General features: G+C 38.6%; 1 protein-coding gene across 1 annotated transcript in view; it reads right to left on the bottom strand.

Annotated features, from left to right (window-relative positions):
- Positions 1 to 25,628, bottom strand: part of IGF2R (insulin like growth factor 2 receptor) — a 57,176-nt gene that overhangs the window by 13,138 nt on the left and 18,410 nt on the right. Inside the window, exons 8-35 of the mRNA XM_071549397.1 lie at positions 24,786 to 24,948; positions 24,458 to 24,638; positions 23,617 to 23,720; positions 23,070 to 23,234; positions 22,260 to 22,400; positions 21,751 to 21,897; positions 20,835 to 20,966; positions 20,301 to 20,448; positions 18,742 to 18,919; positions 18,139 to 18,254; positions 17,603 to 17,765; positions 15,902 to 16,081; positions 14,790 to 14,891; positions 13,981 to 14,082; positions 13,152 to 13,326; positions 11,649 to 11,816; positions 10,931 to 11,074; positions 10,082 to 10,260; positions 9,636 to 9,723; positions 7,985 to 8,188; positions 7,488 to 7,618; positions 6,704 to 6,801; positions 5,765 to 5,901; positions 4,963 to 5,153; positions 4,224 to 4,350; positions 3,726 to 3,848; positions 2,452 to 2,714; positions 664 to 876 (exon numbers count right to left, since the gene is read on the bottom strand). Coding sequence (XP_071405498.1) covers positions 664 to 876; positions 2,452 to 2,714; positions 3,726 to 3,848; positions 4,224 to 4,350; positions 4,963 to 5,153; positions 5,765 to 5,901; positions 6,704 to 6,801; positions 7,488 to 7,618; positions 7,985 to 8,188; positions 9,636 to 9,723; positions 10,082 to 10,260; positions 10,931 to 11,074; positions 11,649 to 11,816; positions 13,152 to 13,326; positions 13,981 to 14,082; positions 14,790 to 14,891; positions 15,902 to 16,081; positions 17,603 to 17,765; positions 18,139 to 18,254; positions 18,742 to 18,919; positions 20,301 to 20,448; positions 20,835 to 20,966; positions 21,751 to 21,897; positions 22,260 to 22,400; positions 23,070 to 23,234; positions 23,617 to 23,720; positions 24,458 to 24,638; positions 24,786 to 24,948 — 4,263 coding nt within the window. The remainder of the gene's footprint in view (positions 1 to 663; positions 877 to 2,451; positions 2,715 to 3,725; positions 3,849 to 4,223; positions 4,351 to 4,962; positions 5,154 to 5,764; positions 5,902 to 6,703; positions 6,802 to 7,487; positions 7,619 to 7,984; positions 8,189 to 9,635; positions 9,724 to 10,081; positions 10,261 to 10,930; positions 11,075 to 11,648; positions 11,817 to 13,151; positions 13,327 to 13,980; positions 14,083 to 14,789; positions 14,892 to 15,901; positions 16,082 to 17,602; positions 17,766 to 18,138; positions 18,255 to 18,741; positions 18,920 to 20,300; positions 20,449 to 20,834; positions 20,967 to 21,750; positions 21,898 to 22,259; positions 22,401 to 23,069; positions 23,235 to 23,616; positions 23,721 to 24,457; positions 24,639 to 24,785; positions 24,949 to 25,628) is intronic.

Here is a 25,628-nt window from a genome sequence, read left to right as displayed (position 1 = left end):
CATCTTACAGGTAGATTCTTCTTCACATCATTGTGCCAAATTACCAACAAATGACTTAAAAACAGCCTTAACAATAGAGTACCATCCCCAGATCGATGTGAAAGTTCATGGCAAACAATCTCAACTTTCTATGTTTATCTTGTACAGCTCATAAACAAGACTTCCAAAGGTAAGAGCCACCATCTCTCAAGGTAATAATAGGGACAAGTTAACCAACATTCTGACACAGCCTTGCTATTTATTGAGCTGTCAAATTCTTACATGAAAGTGCTAAATGCATTTTGAAGCATGGTAGGACATAGCCTGTTGCAGTATGACAGTATGTGGCTATCATGAGATCAAGTAAGCCACAGAACAGTAAACTAAGACATTCTGTTTTCCAGCCTTTGTATTTGGCACACAGAAATACATGAAAAAAATTTCTGTAGCAAGTTTTCATATTTATCATTGCATTGACTCTTCTGACACCCCCAAAAAAAAATCACTGGGGTTCAGGATAGGAAAAAGCAATGAAAGGGAATTTTGCATAGGTGATTTTAATTTTGCATTCCATTTCTTTAACCCATTGTCAAGCTCCTGGTTCAAATCAGGTCTCTAGGCAGGGATACTGTATTAAACTATTAGGGAAATGCATATTTCAGTGACTCAAAGCATAGTACTTACTATAGGTGATTCATTAACAGGAACCATGCAAACAGCGGCTCCAGGTGGGCAACTGACATCTTTGATAGGATTGAGAGGCTCACAAATGTTGATGTAAAAGTCAGGAGAAACATCTGTAATATCTCCATCCACAAATGCCTCATAATACCCAGTGCGATGGATCAGAGGAGACAGGTCAATAACAGAACTGCCATTCAGTACTGAGCACTTCACCTGCAAGAAGGTATGTGTTACTGATCTTCTTTTATTACTTGCTTTGATTTATTGACAAGCATCCTATCCTTCTTGGGGCCAGAAGCATGGCTACATTTAAAAATTTCTCATTTAAGTAAAGCAGAATTTCCTGTATTTTTTGTTTGTCTAGAGATACTAAGCACCTACAAAAGCTGCACATGAAAAGCAATACTAAGTCATAAAACTCTGGCACACATACTCCAGCATACATAGTCGCTATCACTTCATAAGATAGATAGATCCCTTCTTCTCCCCATCTCCCACACATTATTGGACAATTTCCAATAAACAAGCTTGGTTCTAACAACGTAAAGTTATTTTATTGCAAGTTGATGGCTTGAGTTCTACATTTCCTCAGAACCAACTACTCACATTCTTAATGTGCATAAGCTTACTGACAGCCTACACGGAATTTGAAAAGTCTATTCTTGTTTGGATGGCAGAAAGGGAACAACTAATAAAATTACTGTTTAATTTCAGGACAACCATAGCTACCTACTTATCACCATACTGAAATAGCTCGGGTCACTGTTAAAAGTATCAGAAATGCACAGTGATCACCAAATGGAACTAATAGGCCAGGAAACACAGTGGGTTTGGGCACTGTTGATTTGTGTTGCAGCATGGTACATGCTACTGAGGAGGAAACCAGAGCAGCCAAAAGAGGGGATATGTGATAGTTCTTGCTGGGGAAAAAAACTGGAAGACATTTTTCCTAAATAGAAGCAAGAGGTGTAGCACTGAGGCAGTGACAAGGAGGAAAAATAGCTTGATGCAGAGAATGATGGTCATACTGGAGGTGATCAAGGCAGTGAAAAGGATGATTAGGCAGATTTGCAAAAGGTAATGTTCAGGTGTTAGGGAAAGATTTGAATTCACCCAATAGCTCATTTAGCCTTCTACTCCTATTACTGGCTTTTACTCTATGCACCCAATAGTGACAACAATTCAACCAACTACATTAACTAAAGAAAGACTAGCATGAAGTATTTTCTCTAACACCGGTGCAGCTAAAGTTGACCAGACCATGCTATTAACAGCATGTGTTACGCAGCCAAAGCAGATCAGAGTTCATGCTATCAAGGTTTATCAATTTTAGCACTGAGCAAACTGATCATACTGGTGCCTGCCCGCTAGTTACTTGCCTGGAAACAAAGAATATCCCCATGAACAGAATATCCCCATCCATCCTCAACTCAGCCTCAGCTCTGTTGGCCTGCTGCACCAGATTTTAACCATTAATTCCCAAGATGATACTATATGGCTTCCATTTGAACTGCACAGAAAAGGGGCTAAGTAGGTTCCACAGAGGGGTCATTCTGACGTGTTCAAAATTTTAACTTGACTCAACATGCAGAGCAAGAGTTTGTCATGTATTTTTCATCCCTATCAAAAATGTCAGTATGAAAAGCATTTGAGAACTTCTGTATGAACTTGAGTTCTGTACTACAGGAAGACACCCGTCCCTCAAGGAATTTAAAATACACTGATATAACATCCAACTCCTCTCAGTAATTTAGTTCCACAAGTGTTTTCTGTAAAAGTAATTCTTACCTCTTCCTCACAAGCCAAGGAAGTGTGCCAAGAGAAGTAACTAGTGCATGTCTGCTCATCAAAAGATAGAAAAACAGGCTGACTGTCATCTCCGGCATCAGACTTGCATACAAAGCTAAAATAGCTTTTATGCTTCAGTGCAGGGTCTGCAGGGCAAGGATCTCCATCTTCATAGACAAGTTTTAACACTTGATCTTCATAAGTTAAAGTTTTACTCTGTTTTCCAGCATTAACTGGTTTTGGGTCACCTGTGATGCAGACAGCTAAAGTAAAAAAAGAAAAATGAACAAAGTAGATCAAGTCTGACATAATCACCCTGCAAAATTGCACCTTACAATATAAACAGTGGGAAACTTAAGATTTTAGTCACACTTTAGTTTGACTATGAAGGATAACATTTGTCACACCGTCTGGAGTTCCCATTAAACTGAGCTGAACTGCACCAAAACAAAGACCAAACATTGTCTTTAACACTTCATTAAGCTGTACATACTGTACCTATACACGTTAAAGGAATCACAGAGCACAGTATTTGGTTATCATTTCTCTGAAAACCAAGAGATTAACACAAAATGTCAGACAGGTTATATATAATTTTATTAAAATGCCTCATAAAAACCAAATCAATCTAGTATTTTCTTCTAACTACACAAAAATAATCTTTACTTCACAAGCAACTTTCCTATTTTAGCACTTAAGATGCTTAAATATTATATTCAATTTGACAAAAGAGTTAGTAACTCAATCTGCAAGTAAGCATCTTGGAAAATAAGTTAACTTCTACTGATGTTTCAGAAGCACCCAAAACAGAAATAGAAATAGTAAGCAGACTGGCAAAGGTGTGAAGAGCAGGCGCAAGACCCAGTACAGATACATTACAGCAATGCATCACCATAGAGATATTTTCGTGCTCAGTTCACCTTAGCTGGAAGTTTGTAATGTCTCCAGTTTTCACAATAGCAAGAGGTGCAGTAGAAGCACCTACGTTCCCAGCCTCATGTCCAAAAAAATATCCATCCATTAGGAACTGAAGAGACTGAGACTGGAAGTGAGCACAAATGAATGGAGTTTGGTAGAAATATATGGCTTCACTTCCTGAAACAGTTTTAGGATCTTTTTTCCCTAGGCAATTCAGTCACACAGCTGTTCCCTTTACTCCTTCTGCATTTGCAGTAAACCTGCCCCTCACATTTTAGTGTAAAATTGAACATAAGTATTTCTTTTCGGTACCCTATAGTCAATAATTACAGTATCAGAGGGGACAAGATGCTTACCAGCTCCATTAGAGCATGAGCTTTTAGTTTCAGAACAAACATTCAGCTCTATCTTTCTGTTGTGTGAATCACGGATGGTATAACCAGACTCTCGCTTTAATGATGTCAAATCAAAGAGGTGGCCTGTAGAGAGATTGGAAAACAATTTAATCTCTTTTTCAGATTCAAAATCAAGACATTCCTTTGTATTAAAAACTTTCAGTAACTTCATTTAGTAGGAAGGTCAACCAGACTATTTGCCTGCTAGATTAGAAAGGCAAACAGTTATTTATTCATATTAACAGAGGTAAAACTAGTTTCAGAACTAGAGACTGTTTATGTTCCAAGGGATGCTACAGTACCTTACAAGATATTTCTACCATCAATAAGCTTGTTAGTCACCATTTAGAGGATGTGTCCCACTGCCCTATTCTAACAAAGTCCCTCAAGAATGTAAACATTCTAGTGCTGCTTCCAGCAGTGTTTTCCACATACAAAATCCTGAGGCTTCCTCCTCACCTGTTGCAGGATTAGTTACCCGACAGTCATTTTGCACATTGCTTTTAAGAGGACACGCAGCAGCGGTGAACCATAAGAAGGTATATTCACAATCTTCAATGGCAGTTATAAGTTCTGGCTTTGATTCCTAAACATGAAACAGTGAATAGAGTGACATTTCTACAGAGTGATCATGTAAGACTCTATGCCACTGGGTTATACCTGCAGCCTGTAGCTGAGCTCAGTTCAAACACCACTCCTAAGACTTAACAGCCCATGATGGTCCAGTGAATTAATCCAAGGGCAGGGTATTTAACTGTGACTATTTTGATTATGAAACAGTACAGAATCATTATCAGGAGAAATAGAATTAATGAGAGAAGGGCGAAAGGCAGCCTAGGGCAATTGAAAATAAAGCATTTAACAGTAAGGTGTAGAGAGTGCAAGAGTTAAGAACTAGACAGCCAATAGCATTATTTACTCCTCAAAACACTTCCTAACTGGCACTACATTCATTTTCAAGATATAAGCAGAAAAATTGAAGCTATTACAGACAATAAAAATCTATGCCAGCAGATTGCACAAAAAGATCACTTAAAAATTGCACAGCATCTAAAATTCGAGTACTTCTAAGTCAGTCTGATTGCAAGACTGGCTCCCATCCAACTACAGATGAAATTATTAAGGAATGGAAAAGAGCTGCCTGTACTGTCCATGCACACATGAACACACGAAATCCCACCACAAGGAGCCCACTTACAATTCTGCCTTCATCACACTTGAGGCGCAATATTGTTGTTTTCCTGCGAATTTTATCTGGACACTGCTCTCCATTAATATATTTAAGAATGGAAATGCCATTTTCCCATCGAGGACCATCAGCCACTTCCCCAAGACTGGTACATTTTGTACCCTCGATGAGGGAAGCAGCAGCATCAGAAGGGCAGGAACCTATACAAATAAGCAAAACCTGCATTATCAATCAAAATATTATTAAGGAACACTTGCCTGGAATAAAACTCCACTACTCTACTTTCAGGTATGTCATGGCTCATGTATCTCCAAAGCCACTGTCCAAATCATACTCAGTGGGTTGCATTTTCCCCAAAAATCAGAAGTAGCAGCTGTCTCCTCACTTCACTTAAGGTCATGCAGAAAATAATGGCAGCTACTACTGGGCAAGTAACTACTACACAGACTGGAAGGCTACAGTCTGTTACCTGGTCTTCCACTCCACAAAACAGATTCACTCAGAAGGCACCACAGAGAAATTCTGAAGTTAGCATCTCATGCCAAGAAATTATTTTAATCATTAAGAGCTATAGCAGACTTTGGATAAGGACAGAAATTATCAAGAGAAGACAAGAGCTGGTAGTCATTCTCACCCACCAAGTAAATAGAAATCAGGCCCACAATCTAGCCCTCTGGTGCTGAAATCACACCACTGCCTCCACATACTTTGCTTTGTAATTTTTTTCACTCAGAACAGCCACCAGCACTACTGTTGTACCACTTTTGCCTTCCCTGGCTACAGGAAGAACATATTTTTATTTTGCTCTTACGTGCAGCACCATATGGTACTAAGGGCTTGCAGACATTAATATAGTATCTCTGAGTAGTAGCAGATATAGCAATCGCCTCCCAGTTCTCTCTGTGTCGCATCAGGGATGAGAAGTCATAGAAGTTTCCTTCATTGTCCCTGTACAAAAGATTACCAGGCATGCAAAAAAATTGAGTATTTTGAAGTTACAATTCTTAAGTTACTACAGTAATTATAAACCTAATAACTAAGCAGAGTTACCTCTATTAAAGAAATCTACAGATTCATTGCTCCCCAGAAACTTCAAGTTCAGTACAGAGATATATCTATGCACCACAGTAACTGTCCACATGCACACAGCCATCAGCTAATGCAGGAGTAATTCCCACTTTTAATTGAAGCATCTCCTCTTTCAGTGCACAGTAAGCTCAAATGCAGATAAAATGCACTGTTTTACCTTAGGGTAGAAACTTATAATGAGGCCAGATGTTAAAAGTCTGGGCCAATTATTACCCACATTTGACCCCACTTATCAAACCTTAATGAGCTAATACTTGGCTGTGACAGATATAAATGACATTTTTCCTGGAGCTTTGTTTGGTGGAAGTTCCAAATACACAGCAGGTTGTATCCTTGTTTAAAATTAGCTATAGTTAAAAAATAACTAGATACTTGCAACGATCCAGCATACTTAGCCTTCAGCCACCAATAACTGCATACCCAACAGTTCCCTTTTATTATTTTATGATTAAGAGTATCAAAGTATTTTTCTTCAGCAAAATTAGTTTTCAGAAACACAAATTGCAAAAGTTACTTAAAATACATTGCATTGGCATTAAATGCCACATTAGCTAGTTACTAAGTCAAAATGTGATAGCTGAAGTGTTAGTATTGCAATACTAAGGCTGTATTTTTTTCTTTCATTATACAGCTTCATTTCAATTTTGTGGAAACAACTTACTTGTAGGAGCACTCAGTAGATTTAACAGGTAGGCAAGCATACGGAGTATGCCATTCAAACATGTAAGTGCAATCTGGAGTTTCCTTCAAAAATACAGGCTGAAAGAAGACAATACAAAAGTAACTTGCTTTCTCATCTAAACACATTAAAGCTACCAAAATGTCTCAGTCTTGCCCCAAGATGACCTGGGAACACACATGTTATGTTAGAGCCACACTATGCCTCTGACCAGCTGAACGTATGGCTTCCCCCAAACCTGAGTTTATCCTCATGCACACTTCTGATAAAAGGGCAGCCATTAAAAACTTCTGCCTCCTACATGAAATAAGGAGAAGAGCAAAAGTAACCCTAGACATCTTTGTTTAAGAAAAGGAAGGAAAGCTCAAGTACAAAGAGATACTAAAAGCAAGTAACCAGCTTGTTTTAGTCTGGTTATGGAACAACTGCTTTCCTGCACATTCAGCCTTCTACCCTTTATTTTTAATCAAGAAACAGTTGTAATGTCTGGGAGAACACCCCTTCCAAACTTCTCCAAGAGCTTCAATAATGGCAAGCATCCCCTAAAGGAACAACATGACCCAAACCTTCCTGAGGCACTACAAAGGTACTGTCTACAAATAGGAAATTCAAAACATTCATCATCTTTTATCACTTCGCAGGACACTTCAATCTCCTGTCTCATCTGGAAGTGATTAGGGAGTTCTTGAAGGAAGCTAACTCATATTCTTCATCTTACTCTTTCGTACTTTGAAAGAAGGGCAACTCTGGAAGACAGGAAACTAACCTCAGGTTGAGTCTTGTCACAATAGAATAATATGGCAGTTGACCGTTCATATATTTTATGACATTTTTCTCCACTGGTGTAATTAATCATTATTAAACCATTTTTGAAAGTCAGTTTTTCTGTACGTAAGCCTAGAAAGCAAGGAGTTGAGAAAAGTCAACAGCTACTCCAATAAATACATGACCGCAGTAATGCTTCTGGCAATATAAAAAGCAACATGCACAATAAAGTACCGACAGACAGATGCCAACCTTCCACTAAAATCTGTGATCTAGTTATTGAATGAGTACTGCTCAGTACACTAAGGTTAAGCTCATTCATAGCTGAGTGTCAGGATAACTACATATACGCCATTTTATTTGCACAGTAAGTGGTGGGATGCTTTATCTCATAAGATGTACAAGATTAGCAAGAGCCCCTCTTCTATCACATAGTAGCTTCAATTACACTTTGGCTAAACTTCATATTCTCTAAGTTCCTTCCAATAAGTGCTGTACCTGCTACTTTTCTGAAATTACTGTTCTTCTTTACTTGACACGATGCAACACTGTGAGCCTCTGCTTTGCAAGGTTCTGTTATTTCTCCACAGATTCTGAAGTAGTAGTCATATTCATCTGTACTCACTTTTATGTCTTTATTGGAAAGTGGCTTCAGGTTATAAACATGATCATATCTTGGATCTTTCACCTGGCAATTCTCTCCTTTAAAGAAAAGTTAAGAATTTAAAATACAATTTAAGATCTATTTAGCTTTGCCAAATATGCTTAGGACAATTAAGGCTTATTGGTACAAATAAGGCCACAAAAATGAGTAGCTGGCACTTTAGGGCACTGACATTGAAGAACCATTTTAGTTCAATTAAACAACTCATCTCAGGAAGTCACAATATCTAGAACTATGTGACTACACTATAAATAGCACATTTCTTTTATAACTGCCACTAAAGCAAGATGCAAAAGTCACACTGTAGATCATAAACTACCTCAAAGTGGCCTCACAGGTTCTTCCTTCAGATATGCTGAGGGTTAAGTACAGAACCAGAGTCACTAAGTCCAGCACTTGTTTAATTAACTGGAAAGAACAGCAATGTCACAAGGCCAAAGCAAAAGGTGTTCTAGATGTCAGTCTTATATGTTCTTTTAACAGCTCTGAAGTTTGCCAAGTTAGAGAATAACTGATCATAGGAAATGTCTGCTATGTTTGCTACAGCTTACAAATCTACAAAGATGCATATAAAAAAGGTTTTGGAAAATTCTAGTTTTCATGAGTCTGGTAAGCTGATATACATCAGTAACTTTGCTGCTGATCAAATACTCAGTTTTAAACTAATCTGAATATTCTGAAGCTTTTAAAAAAATCATCAGATTGCATCCCATGAACATTATGTTCTTCTCAATCATACAAGCTGGCAACCAAGTAAAAGACACCAGTTGCCTTCCCTTCAAAACCACAACTCAGTCACCACTGTCCTGCATAGCATTATGTCCTACAAACCAGCAGCTTGCAAATACCCCTCATGCCATATGACATCACTGGCAGTTTCAACAATGTCTAGAACTGTTGCAAAAGATCCTTTACAGGAAGTCTGGATGTTTTACAAGGCACTACAAAGCTGCAAAACAAAGCCTGCAAGGCCTGAACTTGCCATCTGAGAGCCCATCAAATACCAGAACTTAAACTTGTGACACATCCTGGAGTCAGCTGCAAATTCTGGGACCATCCTCACGGGTCCCTCCCGCATTGCCTAACAAATGTCAAGTTTAAAGTCTAGCTTCCAGTCTTCAGTGAAGGGTAGGGAATGAGTTGCCAGGCATAGAAGCAACTACATTCTCATGAAACCTGATGCTTTAATATTTACTAGCAAGTCTGACTGTGATTTAACAATGTAGTACTAGGATCTCAGAAACAGCATTATTACTTCAGCTTCTTTCCCTAGACAGTATAACAGGCCAAATGTACTTGCCCGATTTTTCCTTTTAATTATAGACAGGATACTTAGTTGGCTTAAAGCTCAGGAGAAACATCCCTCCACATGCCCGCACCTTTTACAGAAAGACTTACAGGGCAAAAAACCAACATAGCTTCAGTAAGTATTTATTACTTGAACAGATTTATTTGACATTTTAAAACTCAAATAACTACACTTACCTTCTGCTTTGTGAACAGGACATGCTGCCAAGGTTCTCCAAACAAATACAAACTCACAGTCATTCTCTTGCTCCAACACCGGCGACCCCTAGAGAAAAGAGCCATATGAAAGAGGCTTATTAATAGCTACACTGCAAGTCTCAAAACACACATGCAGGGGGCTTTTTTATTGCTGTTGCACAGTCTTAAGATGTCTATCAAATTTTAGCACTCATTTTCAGCAAAGAGCTGCTTTTGGTGTTTCACAAGATTCCACAATGGAATTCACTGTTGTGTTCCACAGGTTCAGTAAAGCACTTAAAAAGAGACAAGGGAAAAGCCTATATGCAAGATGCTACCTTTTAGAACCAGTCTCTCCATTCTAAGAGGAATAAACACTGTTGATTTTGTTATAGTACCTCCAAGCACTAAAAGCCTCATTAATATCAACTGGCACAGAAAATTACCATTGTTTGATCACACTGGAAGATTATTCGTGTAGAATAACGCTGCTTATCTTTGCATGTGTCACCATTCAAGTAGATAATGCTTAATGACCCATCAGTAGCAGCCTGGGGGGTTATCTGAATGACTCCAAGGTTCTTGCTTTTATCAGCATATTTCACACAAGATCCTACAGCACCACCTAGAGGAAAAAGGCTGGGTTTTAGTTCAAAGCTTTGACAACTAGAGTTAAATATATTGTAAAATTACCTAACAGGGTAGCTTTAAGAGAGCTTTGAGCATTAAAGCAGACTGCCTCAAGCTCCTGAAGCAGAACACAACAGATTTGAATTCATAAATACAGTTAGAGATATTGTGTGCCTAAAGCCTTTGAGGCTATCCTGCATTCACTAAAATCTTTCAAACTGCACTAATTTATCTGCTCCCACAGACTGATAAAAGTCTAGAGTGATATTACATCTATCAACTGGCTAGAAGTTCAATAAGACATGGCATAAGCTTCTCATTCTGGCCTCATTCAATTAGGAGGCTTCAACAACATCTGACTTTCCTACTTTCTTTAAAAAATAATAATAAAATCAAAGATACCAGCAAATATTGTTCTCAATGCAATTTTCCCCAATGTCCTCCCACACATCAATGCAAAAGTCCTGACTAGCATTGAGACAACTCTCCGTTTGCAAGAGTCTGTTTATTAGTACTCCCAACGTATGCCACCCAGGTCTGTGTGAGATCAGCGATTAAATGGGTAGGATTCAATAAACCCTACTAAAATCACCAGGGATGTCATTCCGCATATAAGGTCTTGCATCAGAAGTCACAAGTTAAGAAACATTTGCTATTTGGCTTACCAGAGCATCCAGTCACATAGGGCAAAGGTTTGCAGACATTCAAGAAAAACGTTCGGCTCTTTGCTTCCTTTGAAGTGTCGATCGCAACCCACGGCTCACCATTTTTGCTCAAGTCACTTAAATCATACTCGTTGCCTGCAGCATCTAAAAGAAATGTGGTACATAAAGTAAGCTCAGAGAACTTATTAATATTTGTATCATTTCAAACAATCCTGCTGCAAGTTTCACTGACGAATACACAATTCAAAGTACTTTTCAGATTCATATTAGATATCCATTGAGATAACACACTGTTGCCACAAAAACATCACTTTGTCAAATGTAGAACACAGTTTTCCCTTGACAGTTACTTCCCAAGAGTAATTACTCCACAATTCACAGGTGCATTTTTACAAAAGCCAATAAAAATGAACTCATTTGCTTCAGAGTTTGGCTGAAGCAGTTCTCAGTCATGATAAGGACTAAACATTTTCAAAGTAATTATCAGCTTTCTCGTGTATATACAATGATCCAAATTACCCTCTTGTCTTTGTAAGTTAAGTCTGTTTCAAACAACTTACCTCCTCTCCCACTCTACAACTTCTACAAAGACTAGGTCTTACAAATGCCTGCCTTCACAACAGGTATTCTTAAAGCCCTCCTCTGAACAGAAGTTCGCGTTCCAGTTAAACCTTCCAACATTTGTTGGACAGAACGCTCTCAAATTCCTGGTACTTACCTGTAACCTGACAGTCTACAGGAGCAGGAGCACAGGCCAGAGCTGTATGAAACTCAAAAAAAGTATCATGGATGTCGAGCACACTGTTCACCTCCTCACGCACAAACTTAAGCTCTCCAGGATATGAATCATTACAAATGAAAGTCACCACGAACATGTCTGATGTTCCTGTAAAACAAACATTTATGTGCTGATGGTTCAGTTTGGAATATCTGTATTTAAGTTCAAGGTAACACTTGACTTCAAAATTTTCTAATAGTTTCTTTTTACTCACTGCTTCAAGGAAAACACTACCTTATAGTTTCCGGTTTTTAAGCTGTAAATACCCAAGCCTTCTTTAGAAAGCTATGATAAACTCCCTAGCAGCCAAAACTGCCTCTTCAAACAGGAAACCAAAATGCCTTGACACATTTTAAGAACATAATTACCTTCACTGAACCACGTTCTCTGGGTCTTTGACATACCTGAAGTAAGAGAAAACCTGCAAAATATCATCAGCTGTACCAGCAACCTCTAAATTACATCACATACAGCAAAGTTATGGGTTTGGGGGTTTTGTTTGTAAGAAGTTCAGTGTAATGACTGCAGAACAAGTAATAACAATACTATCTAAACAGTATATGCTAAGTTCTGTTTAGTCCTCAAGGAATGGTAGAGTTATGTCGAGGAGTAGTATTTGTCATCAAAATAGTTTCTAATGTTATCAAAATGGTAGATGCTCTCAGAGCAAAATACACAGGAGCTCAATCACTTGTTTCTTGTTGCATATTAGGTATGGAAATGTCACAACTGATATAATACTATGATATAAGAGGAATCACCACAGCAATTTGTACAGATGCAGAAGCATCTGAGGTTCCTGAATCCAATACTCAGTTTTCCCAAAACCTTCTGTTGTTAAGGTGTCATGTTGCTTTCTATGAAGCTCAGTTTCAGTACAACTGGAGAGCATGTACAAATCTAAAAGCTAGATACACATTCTTCATTAGTTTTATCTCCAAAAGAGACTTAAATTCATGAAGTTGGCATACATGAAGTACTAGAGCACTTATTCAAAAAATTCCATACAAGAGAATATAAGCTTACTGAAAAGTGACCTTTCAGATATGAAACAATTTCAGAGAACATTATTAATAAAACTGAAGCTTAAAGCTATTACTTCACTTAGAAGAAGAGCCAAAGTTAATTTTCCTTGTTTTTCCAACATGAGCATTTCTCCATGCAAGGACAAGTATTTTTAATCTGCCCAGTAAGGAAAAAATAACTTTTACTGTACTTAGTCTCTTTCCTAGGGTTTGGAAATGCACACATGTTACTGAAAGCTGAGTCATTACCATTCTGCATAATTTTATTTCTTCTAAAACTTCCAGGAGAGCTACTTTATTTAAGAAACTACCACCAACCCAAATACATTTCAGTATGTTCACAAAGGAAGGAACAAAGACCATTCACACTAAGTTTGTACAATATGAGCATCTATTTCCACTGTGTATTTCAACTCACCCAGTTCTACACGAAGAGGACCTCTGTAGGTAAGAGTTAGAAACCCTTCACTGGAGAGATACAGGGTTTTGTCCAATTCCAACAGCCTCACCGATGTCAAATTTTCTATTTCACATCCAGCAACTGTTTTGCCATCAATTTTACCACAGTCTGGCATGGGTCCACAAATGTTCAGCTAGAAGTTTTGAAAACATGTGGATGTACATAGTATTAACTGCAGAAATTAGGTCCACATAACCATTTCTACATCACTAGAACTCTCTTGTCAGTAACTTTTCCAAATAACATAGTTGTCTTGCAGTCTGGAAATGACAGACATTTCAACTACATAATACAGTAACAATATTCTCCATTGTCAGTTTATGGGGTGCAAAAATTTTGCCCTCTAGAAGTATAGGGTGTAGTTCAGCATTTTATTCTCAGACCAAGAAAGATACTACTATGGTAGTATTTGTGACAGCCTAGGACTACTGAAACATTCAGATTGCATTAAAAACACTGATATGGGCAGATTAAATCCCTTTCTAAGCTTCCCTTATCAATTTCTTCAGCATCAGCAGATAAATTGGCAACAGAGTCTGTAAGTGCAAAAAACACGCATAGCCTGAAAAGCATGGCTATTTTTCGCTTAAGAACCATAAGTTCAACGTTTTCAACTTCATTCATTTCTGATGACCTTACCTTCCATCCCTGCCCTCTAACACAGTGCTTTCCTGTCAAGTCATATTTCATAAAAGGAATGAGTCAAAGCTCTACTTGCTCACTAGAAAGATGAAAAAATGCAAAAACAGTACCAATAAGCAACAGATTGTACAGTTGAACTCCTTACCAGGAAATTCTTCCCACTGCCAGTAGCCATATAACCTTTTTCAGAAGCTAATGGCTTCAGATTGTACAGAAAGCCAGTGTTTGGATCTTGCACAGAGCAGGACTAGGAAAAAATCACAACAGAATTATTTTCTCCTTCTGCATTTCTTCCATTTAAGTTGTAGCTCTAACTTATTTCAAGAACCAAAGCAGTGATTCACATGTATTCCTAGCCCGCATATCAGTGAGTAGCTTGGTCAATCAGAATACAGCTTAGGCCGTAGCCACACTTCATTCAACTCTTTTGCACATTTATTCAGTTCTTTCTGTCCACTCACATCAGCTACATACCATCGTATTAAAAGTGGAATTTAACAGATGGCATCTACCAGGTTAGCTAAGAGCAAGAAAATTTTAACTGAGGGTTGTTTCCACACTAATATGTTTATGTTGAGACCTGTAAAGCAGAAGCAACTGAGTAGTTTAACATGAAAAAAAAAGAAAAGTCTCATTTGATGGTCTGGTCAATATATACCCTTACATATAAACTCAGTTTTACTAGCAACAGAGTAAGGGAATGACACACTCAGTGCTAGAGCAAGCAAACTGTACTCAAGAGAAAGCACCTGAATACTTTAGTTAGAAGTTACGCTTTTCAGGAACACTTCCGAAGAAAACCCAACAAGGTATCACAAGATTCCACTATGACCAACCTAAGACTTCACTGTACTAAGTCTTCTTCAAGAGTCATTTAAACACAGTAATCAGGAGTGCTAGAAAAAAAAATAGTACGTTGAGACTACAAATACCATTTACATTCCCCTTTCTCACCTGTGAATCATCTTTTGTTTTGTCGATTGGACAAGCAGCCTCAGTTTCCCATAAGAAAGTGGCCACACAATCCAGAATAGCAATAAAACGTGGGCTGCTACTCTGGAAACAAATTGCAGAGAGAAGAGTACAGTAAGTGCAATAGCTAACACTTCCTCAAGTTTCAGATATCACCTGGAAAAACTGTCAGGTTCTTCTAAAAGACTTCACTACAAATGCACACAATTCCCACCCCGATTCCCTCATCCCTATTTATTTTAAAGGTTATCACTGAAAAATTTGTCTAGTTAAACACTTAACATGTCATTAAGCATTAGCCAAGAACTGAATCAGATATCCAAATATTCAGACTAAATACAATACTGAATCTAGACATTCATAATCAGATCTTGGCCTCAACTTAAGCTTTGAAGAATTTGGGAGTATAATACACAGTCCATAATTTTTTTAAAAAAAGTAAAAAGTAAATCAACAGAAGTCTGTTAGCCGAGGTAACAAAGGTAACAGGAGTATTAATTACATCCACTTCAGTGTTTTGAGACCAAAGCAAAGCAGTTCATAACTGCTCAAAGTCACAGATTTTTCATTACACCTCTTGGGCTAAAGAACAGATGAGTGAGGGAAGTAAGACCTGTGGACTCACAAAACCAGGAAGAGCAAGTCTAGGCAAGTCTATGTCTAATGATCCCTTAAGTTTAAACTTCAGTATAAGCAAAAACTTTAAATTAAAGAATCCTACAATCAAAAAGCTACAGAGGTTTCAGAACCTAAGCTTGAAGATACATTTTACAATATTCTTTCTGTTAAGAGGGTTCACAATATAAAACTCCTCAGTTTTAAGTCCCTGTGTATTTTTCATGCTAATTAGACTAGTCTGAAATATGACTGCCCACCAAGACTGTTAGTTTTTATTTAGTTCTTGTTTAAGATAAAATACTCAGATGTTCTTCTCCAGCATCTACATCAGCTTTGTTTTTACATCTCTATTTTAAATTGCCCAGAAGTCTCCCCTCTCACAAATCTGCTATATACGACACATCTTCATGCAGCTTCATGTTAACGATGGAAAATCTAGCACATGAAGTAACAACCGAAAGATCATTTGTCCTTACAAGAGTGCCTCTGGAACAGACAAAGTGGATGGTGCTGGTGTAAGCAGTGTTTTTTCCATCAGCATTGATACACACAGAGCCATCTGCATAGGTTAGAGAAACATGTCCATATCTTTCAACCACTAGTCCTTTGCTAGAAACACCAAGGTTGCTAATAGAGGTGACTTCAGAGTAAGGAACCTAGAAATAAAGAAAATCATGTAAGCAATTCTAAACTCAAGCGAGGAGTTATAGATACAAGCAAGAAAAAATACCTACTACAATATTTTTGTACACAAAAGTTTATGTTGAGAGTTTTGAAGATAACAGAGACATAGAGCTACCCCTACATTTCTTTCCCATGCCATATTTATGTTTTACATATTTAAGACAGCCTACACAAGCAGGCATGCCTTGATCTTTGTTGTTCTTAATTTAGTACAATAAGGAGCTTGCAGTGCCTCACAACAGCCTTCTTCATCTCATGAGCTTCATAGCTTAAGAACTTAGGGAAGCCTATGTCTCATGCAGTAGGTTGAATTTTACTTGTACAGCTCTTTAGAACACACTATGTGGAAGCCTCCAGGCATTCTCAGCATGATCGTAAGGACCCCACCATACTTAGCAAAGCCTAAAAATCACTAGCAGAAACTGAGCACTAGAAAAACAGTAGGTGTTACTAACAAGGTCCAAAGTAATCTTCACTACTTCAAGATAACTGGTGTCTCACATTTTAAAGAAAATACTTTAAGTGAGTAGCAGCAACAAACAGGAGAATACACCTCCAAAACAGCTCTGTCCATAGATTTCTGCCTTTTTAAACTTTTTTTTAACAACTCTGCATTCAGTTTGGCACATTGTTCTCACTTTTTACTCCAGTGTCTTGAGCAATGAAGTAATGAAGCCCTAAAGTGTCTTTGCATGTCAAGTATACAGCCTTATGCAACAAGGACTACTGCAAGCACAGCAAACCAGTAATAATTATCTCAAGCACCATGATTGTGATGATCAGCTTCAGTCACTCAGACATTCTCTTTAACAGTACAGAGGAAAAGTGTTCTCTCCATTTTATGGAAAAAATTAGGACAGCTTGGTGAGGCCTATAGTTAAACTTTCCCTACAGCTCTTGAGTAGCACTGCAGTCAGGCCTTGGGCAGTGTCCATTCCACCTCTCAGCTGTTATCAGTCCCATGATAAGTTGTTACACTTCAGGAAAACACAGAAGTAGAAGCCCATAACCACCACCACCTCTTCTTTTGTTTTTTATTTGCTTGGCAACATCTGCCTAATCTACTCCTCTGGGCCAAAGAAAGCTCAGAGGACAGGAGTAGAGGTCACTAGGAATCTTTAAACACATTTTTTTCAATCTAAAACAAACCAGAAAGAAAACAAAACACCCGGGAGAATAGACTGTTTCTAAAGCAATGCTAGCAGTCTGAGATGCCAGCAACTCATACAGGAGAGATGGAGTTTGTCTGCCTCTGCAACACAGTGCAAAGAATCACGCACATTAAACATGATACTGTTACACTTGTAAAAATTAAAGCTTTAATCATCAAAGAGAACAGAAGGTCTACCATTCTGCTATGATTATGCCACCATTATGGATACAGAGAATACAACTTTGGACAATAAATCAGAATTCATGTGTCTGTCTTCCATACCCCTTAATGTCACTTACGTGGCAAACCAGTTCAGAGATGGGATAGAAAGGCTACTCACAGAATCATGCCTATATTGCATCTGACAGACAGATGCTCGCCGGTCACATCCTGGGACAGCGATCAGCGGTCGACAGACATTTATGTAGTATTTCTTGCGCTCATTTGGTCTGGAATTATCCATGGCATACCAATTTTCACCTCTCTTCTCAGACTTTGCTAACCTGAACAGGAAGAGAAAGTTCTGCTCTAAGAACACATATTCTTCATAGAGTCTCTGTAGCTTTCTCTGTCAGTCTCAAGAAACAGAGCAACCATAAGGCATTTCAAAGTAAATTTTCCCCCTCATTGTCAAGTGCTACAATTAGAAAGTATACTCCCAGCAAAACCATCCCAAAATGTCAACTTGCATCTCAGGAGGCAAGTCAACTTACTGGAGAAAAATACTGTCTTCATTTCAACATACTTAAAGGCAAGATTGACACAACAGATGAAGTTTCTAGTGCTATCTACACAGGAAATCAACTTCACCCAGTGCTATCAGCCAGAACACTAAACTAGAATACTCAAGTTATGTTGCATGTGTCACTTTCTTACCTTGATAAGTCATACTGGTCCATGGTGTTGGAATCAGTCACAACACATTCCAGTGGCATTTCAGGACAAGCATGTTCAGTGTACCACCTGAAGTTGTAGGTATACTTATCTTCTACCTAAAAATCAGCAGAATGGGTCAGTGAAGCTTTCCACACAGAACACTGTGACTCACCATTCCTTTACATGTTAAGCCTGTTACACCAATTTGTGTAGGTCTGTCCTCTTATAGATATTGTCATCTGCTGCGTCACCAAAAATACTCTTTCCAAAAATAACAGAAGCAGAGCAATGTAACAGCTGTCTGCTGTGTTACAGTACACAGTCCTACCACTTGGTACTTCTCAGCCAGTTTGGGTTTTTTTCAGTTAAAAATAGAGGACAGTCAAAAGCACTAGTAATTACCCAGCCCACAATCTAGACCCTGGTAAACAACTCACTGTAAGCTTTGAGTCAGATATACCAGCAGAATTGACTATTTCTTTTAATCTGCTTTATAGATATTGGATATTTCCATACATAAAGCTCTGCTCGTACTGACCTAACAGCAATTATTGCCAATATTTTGGGTGGAGAGCCTTTCTTTCTTCATGTAAAACTTCTTACCTGATATTCAGGCTGACCTATTCCAGCATCATGGTCACACAAGAAAGTTATAACAGTAGATCGCTGTGTTTTCTTTTCATCATTGTATGCTGTACCATTTCTGTAGGTCAATTGAATCAGGCCATCATAATATGAAAGTCTGGAACTTGGGAGTCCAAGACTCCAAAACTGATTCTTACTGGAAAAGAAAAAGTGGATTTTGAGGCTAAGCAGAATGCAAAATTAATTCTGTCTCTAAGAGAAGTCTTAAAAATAGTAATCACACAGGTAAGTTTATAGAAAATACCATAATACAACAATAATTAAGGTAGGTTGATTAGACCTAAGTGAGCTGGGATGAATAGAACACTGACAAAAGTAAACACAGAATATGAACAGGTGTCCTTCTTTGAAAACAAAAGGAAGTTGGATTCTGTTTAGATATCTAGAAAAGTTTAACACTCCCTTCTCTAGTGGAGTGACAAAAACATCCAGTTCTCCTTCTCTAAAGTAGAATTCAAACTGCCGACACTCTGATGCTGGGCTCAAACTGGCCTCATACAACTACATGTGAGCAGTGAAGACCTAGCACTGCACAACAGTTCTCAGCTAGGTTTTAGCTTTGGTTCTGGAGTGTTTCTTTACTCTGACAACATTGGCTCTATTAGACCTAGCTTGATCACCTCCCTCTGAAGAATATTTTTAGGGTCTGCGTGAACTATCCTTGGCTGGAGAGTGACTCAGATAGAGACAACTCAAGTACCGCATATCTCTGGCAACAGGCTGACCTGGAACCTGAAGTATATAGATACTACCCCTATCATAGTTTGCAACAGCAATGATACTGTCAGAGTAGAAGTTCACACTGGGCACAGAAGTTTTAGTAATGTAAATCAGAGAATAGATAAGGTTGGAAAAGACTTGCAAGATAATCAAGTCCAACCATCAACAAAGCACCACCACCATGTTCACTCTTACACTATGTCCTCAAGTCCGTATCTACACATTTTTTGAACACTTCCAAGGATGGCAACTCCAGCGCTTCTCCCTGGGCAGCCTGTTTCAATGCTTGACAAACCTTTCCATGAAGAAATTTTTCCTAATATCTAATCTATACCTCCACTGGCACAATTTGAGGCCATATGGTGCAACACCCAAGCTCCAGGCTCCATCTCTGCATAAGACAGCCAAGGAAGCCACTACTCATCCCAAGTACAGCAGTACTTCTTTAGGCCAGCTCTTGGAATCCAGCTGATTCTGAATCTCTGGATTGTAGATTGGCTTAATACAGCTGCAGCAGTTAATCTACACCTTACAGTCCCTATGGAAAAATGTAAGCAAGAGCAATGGGGACATTCCATCTCAAAAGCTAGCTGTAAGCAAGATTACATGTCTGTGCACTTTGCTTGAAACAGCTGGCAGTGTAATTACTGGAAATTACATGCAAATTATCAGAACCTATTACACACAGCACAATAATTATTTTGCATGCAAATTGTTCATTATTGCACACAGACAACACATCATGCAACAAGACATCTTTTGTCACAGACAGCAGAACTAGAGGTACTGGTACTCACCTTTGCGTTACTTGGCATGCTGCCGATTTTGTGTGACACAGCTCATCAGGCACACTGCCACAGACGTTTATGTAAAACAAGTATTCTGTAGTATTAACTATATAGGGCCCATTTTTCTTGGCCAGAGGTGATAAATCAAAAGAGATGCCTAATCAGAAAGGAATAAACTTATCAGTTCAATTTTGTCCTGCCATCTCACAGATTTTGATTCTGCACACAGTTCATTCACCTCCCCCCCAACGAAGTCTCCTTCTATGTAATTACTGTTCCAGAAACAAAATGGACATACTAAAAGCATACTTTCTTATATAGAGAGATTTACTACAGTAAAACACACATTACATCTATTTTCCTACATATACTAGGTGAATATTAAGCTCACGCTGTTCTGATCTTCCATATGCATGTACTTAAAACTATGTGCACCTAAAGTTTGGCTGAACTCACTTTACTCTTGAGTATCAAAAGGATTCAGTGTTGAGGCACAAGTTCTATCCCTCATGACCTTTCAATTTGCTGAACAGTAATACATACCTGCCTGAGGGTCAGAGACTTGACAGTTATCTCCTTCAGTTTTAGACAGGACACACGCAGCAGCAGTATACCAATCAAATGCATAGGAACACTCACTCTCGGACATCAAGATTGGAGCACTTTCAAGGTCACCTGGGATCACAAGAGCAATATATTACACATACAGACAGCCAGGCTACCAATAGGAACTAGGAATTTAAGCCTAAGAACACCAGCTTCTCCCCAACAGCAGAACAAGATTAACTGTTAAAGCATCTCTTCTCTGAAAATAGAACCAAATTTTTTTTCACTCTTTCAATCCTCCTCCCTAAAATAAAAGTTTAGCCCGAAAGATGCAGTGCTCAATCTGTTCCTGAGTACTAACACAACATTTGAAAAAACGTCTGCTTTGATACACAAACCTGGTGTTTTACTAGAAAGCAATCACTTTATTAGGAAGTAGTGCATAACCTGATCCTAAGTCAGCACACTTGAAGATTTCAACTTCTTTATGCTGAGGTAGAGGAACACAAGTTTTCTATTTCCCTGAGAAATTGTTAAACTAGCAGGCTATTACAGCAAGATGAACTTCTGGAAGTGTTTCTGCTTTCCATAACTCTCAGCAGTTTAGATAAAAACCATACTTATTTGAAGAGAAAGTTAGAAGTATCTGATCTCAGTTCAGAGACAGTTTTTCCCATCACGGGAAAGTGCTTTTCGTAGCTTTAAAAAGTGCTTGTATAAAAGGTAAATAAAACTAAATACCAACAATTACATTCTCAAACAATGCTAGTAAACAAACCACAATGCTTCAAGCTTCTGCACAGAAAGAGAGAAAAGACAAAAGCACATGCCAGTATTTAGCACTTGTGTCTGTGCTTATTATATGACCTTCTGTTTTTAGGTGGATCAGAGAACAGGGTGTGGATATTCTCACCTGGTCTGCATATTAGAGTGATGACAGTTTTGATTTTTTTGTTACGACCACAGCTGTCTCCATTTGAATACGTAAGCTGAATATTTTCTCCAACCTTTACAGGAGAAGATACAAATGTTCCAAGATTCTTACTCTTGTTTTGCTTATCTGTAAAGACAATAAATACATCACTTTGTTTTCTCTGAAAAGAAGTGAAGCTTAGACTATTAAGATAGTAAGCCTTTCCATTTATTTAGTTATTGAAAAAACCTATCATTAGGAGAGTTTTTTACCTCGCCAAAACCATGCTACAGAGCCTGGAGTTCTTCAGTTAGAAAAGGCTACCTGCATTAATTCTTCTGGAATCTTTGAGAATACAAGAGAGAGACACTCAACTTTTGTTTCCTCAAATAACTGAAGGCACTCAGGGCAGCCAGCTCCACTTGCAGAGGAAGTGCCAACCCTTCAGAACCTTAAAGAACAAATCAAAAAAACTCCAGAAACACCACAAAACAAAATGCCTGACTCACCCACAGAGCAAACAGCAGCACCATCTGGACAACTGGAAGCTCCTCCACTCTTCCACACTTTATGGCAGACATTGATGTAGTAATGTTTCCTTCCTACCTCTGAAAAGCTACTGTCCACAGCTTCCCAGTTCTGGGCTAACTCTGAAATACAGAGGATTGTTAAGAACAAGTCATTTAGCTTAATTGTTTGTTCTCTCCTTCCCATGCCAAGATGCCTGTTATTACAAAGGGCCTACATCTGTGTGATGACCTTTCCTTCAGTGCATCCCCACCACCCAGAAGCCCTAATCCCAGCTGAGGCTACGCCTGTATCTGCCCCGTGAAGCCACAGCTACCAAATCCTGCACTTATTGAATGGGTCCAAAGATGTCCCCTTTGCACAAGCCATTGGGCAGGAGCTGCTGAGCCATAGTATAGTGAACTCTGACTGGCTCAGGTTTCCCAGAGAGGTGGTGGATGCCCCATCCCTGGAAGGTTCAAGGCAAGGTTGGCTGGGGTTTTAAGCAATCTGGTCCAGTGGAGGGCGACCCTGCCCATGACAGAGGGGTTAGACTAGACAGTCTTTAAGGGCCCATTTCAACTCAAATTGTGATGCTGTGATTTAAAACCACTTTTGATGGCAACCAAGGCAGTCATGGATATGACTTTCACAGGGCACTTATCCTTTTGAGAAGAGGGAAGCAAACAACAGCACCCCAGAAATTCACTAAGAATAGCAAAAGCTGACTGATGTTCAGCTAAAGAATGGCACTAGAGATGGCACATAAATTTGAGACAAAAGTGACTGAAAGTTAATTTTCATTGCCATACCTGAACTGCGGGTAAGAGGTGACAAGTCATAGTGTTTTCTTTTATCAGTAACTCTGCAAAGGAGATCTTCTTTCTCTTTAACACATGCATATTTTGTATCCCAAGTAAAAAAATAGGTGCAGTCCACTTCACCAGTGAACACTGGAGTTCCTCTACCATCATTACCTTAACATTGAAAATAGATAATAAAGATGTTAGGTTTCTAGTGGGGGAAAGAGAGAAAAGCAAGGACTAGCAACGAGCAAGAAGACATTACAAAAAATCCTTTTGCTACACAGAACTTGTGTTTGTGGTATTCTACTGTTGGCTAAGAAAAAATACTCTTTTATTCCTCCACCTTCTCAAACTTCAGTGTAAACTTAGACTAGCAGTACTACTACACAGTACAAAACAATACTGCCAGCCACAGAAATTAATGCTTACTGTAGCAGTATTTATTTCTTTTGTTAGCTGTGGCTCAAAGCAAGCACTTCTTTGAACATAAGCTCTACTGGCAAACACAGAAGCCAAACCCTGAGCAGACCCATCCATATCTTGTTAAACTCACCTGCTGTTTCATTGCACTCAAAGTTTATGACAGTCATTCTCTGAAAGCCAGAACTACATGCATCCCCATTTGGATAAATTAAAGTGAGATCCCCATCAGAGTATCTGCAGAAAAAGTCAGTTTTAGATAGAAACACAGGATCAGACACTATCACACGGGGTTCTTCACATGACAGAAACCACACTTTGTTCATTAATTAATTTTCCTTGCTCCAAGAGAAAACCAGTATTTGTTCCACATTAATCCTGACATTCCTACTGCAACAAAGGCTTGCATCCACTCATTTTTGTGGACACTTTTCATTCATTTCTATACAGTTTAAAGAATGCTCTAAAGCTACTCTAGGTGTGGTCGAATATGTATTCCTATAAGCTTATGTGGTTATTTTTGCAGGTGGAGGGAGTCGCTTCCTGGAAGATCTCTGCAACAAATCTCAAGTGCATACAGACAAAAAGAGAAGATCACATCTAGGTGATTTAATCTCTGCTTTACAATCTCATGCAAACTATAGTCCCCATATGCCACTTAGGAATAAACTACTTCTGCTTCCACTTTGGAGGAAAAGCTCAAGGAAGGCAAGAGGCAGTACAGTATAATCTGCAATTCTGACAAAGTCAGTGAAAGTCTCTTCCTGTCTAGACAATGGCCTCTACAAACCAAATTGGCTCCTGTGTTTGCTAACAATATTTTGGTATACGGTTAAAGTTTTTTCTACCAAAACTGAGCAAAATACTTGCAATTTGTATGAAATATTGCTTATGTGACATATAAGAGCATCAAAGTAGGAAACAAAGATCAATCAAATCAGACCAGTTAGCAGGACTAAAGAGCATTTACACACCTTAGGGTTTGGTTCTGAAATCTTCCTGCCACTTTTTGCTGGTTATTTGAAGATTTTACTTGGCAAGACGAAACATATTCTGTGCCATCCATGCAGTCACCTGCAGTGGTTTTCCCACATACATTCAAGTAATAGTAATACTCCTCCTTGTCATCTTTGGCTAAATATGGCGTGACATAACCTGAAGGAATAACAGAAGAGTGTTCTAACGCACATAACAGACATGAAACTCCAAATATCTACAGAGGACATTTTTCCTGTCTCTAAATATGGAACTGCAAAACTGGCTAGTAACAACCACAAACACAAAGAAAAATAGTAAGCTTACCTGGAGGCTGAGTAAGTGGTCCTAAATCAATGGAGATATCATGTTGCTCACTAGTCAGAAGACAGCTCTTACTCTCCAGGTAATCCCTGTGACAGGCATACTCAGTAACCCACTCAATCTCATACCGGCAATTTGTTTTTGCTGTGAGTTTGGGACCTGCACTCTGATACAGAAGTGAATAGAATTTAAGCTATAAATTGACTTATTTGAAATATAATCTTTAAAGCAACAGTGTCACATTCCTTTAGGATCAGTAACAACTACTTCACCCGTAAATTGCTTAAGATGTGCAAACATTGTTTCTGACTTCTTAGAAATAGGTGTTGAGAAAAAATAAAACAGGTCTTATAAACGATGTGGCAAACTATTAAAAGTCTAAACAGAAGTATCAGGCATTAGCAGATGGACAGCAGAAGTAATAGTGCTTTAAAAAGCACTGGGAAAAGTGGAGATGTGAACTCAAATGGCTAAGCACAGCTTGGATTGTGTTTGCCTCAGAGAAGTCCTCAACACAGAGTGCAGAGACCAAATGTTCTCTGAAGACAAAGCAGACACTTTTAGACACTGGTGTTTTAGCAACTTTGATTCCCTCAGTCCAAATCAAAACTGAAAGACATTTGTGAACTCTTTAACCAACACTTCTGTCAGCTGAGTTTTCTGTAGTGAAATATTTCTGCACATTCTGTGAGAAGCAGTTTTCCTCACTTTGAAGTGAAACATTAGAAATGCGCTTTGTAGCACAGACCTGTTTTTCTGCCATCCACTAGAACAACTCGCAGATACATAGGTAAGTATCAGGTAAGTTACAGGTATAAATGTCATTAGTAATACTACTCATACTTC

Source organism: Pithys albifrons, chromosome 2 (genome assembly GCF_047495875.1).
Source record: "Pithys albifrons albifrons isolate INPA30051 chromosome 2, PitAlb_v1, whole genome shotgun sequence".
Classification (NCBI taxonomy): domain Eukaryota; kingdom Metazoa; phylum Chordata; class Aves; order Passeriformes; family Thamnophilidae; genus Pithys; species Pithys albifrons.
Note: the sequence above shows the minus strand (reverse complement) of the source record. Positions and strands in the feature narration are given on the sequence as shown.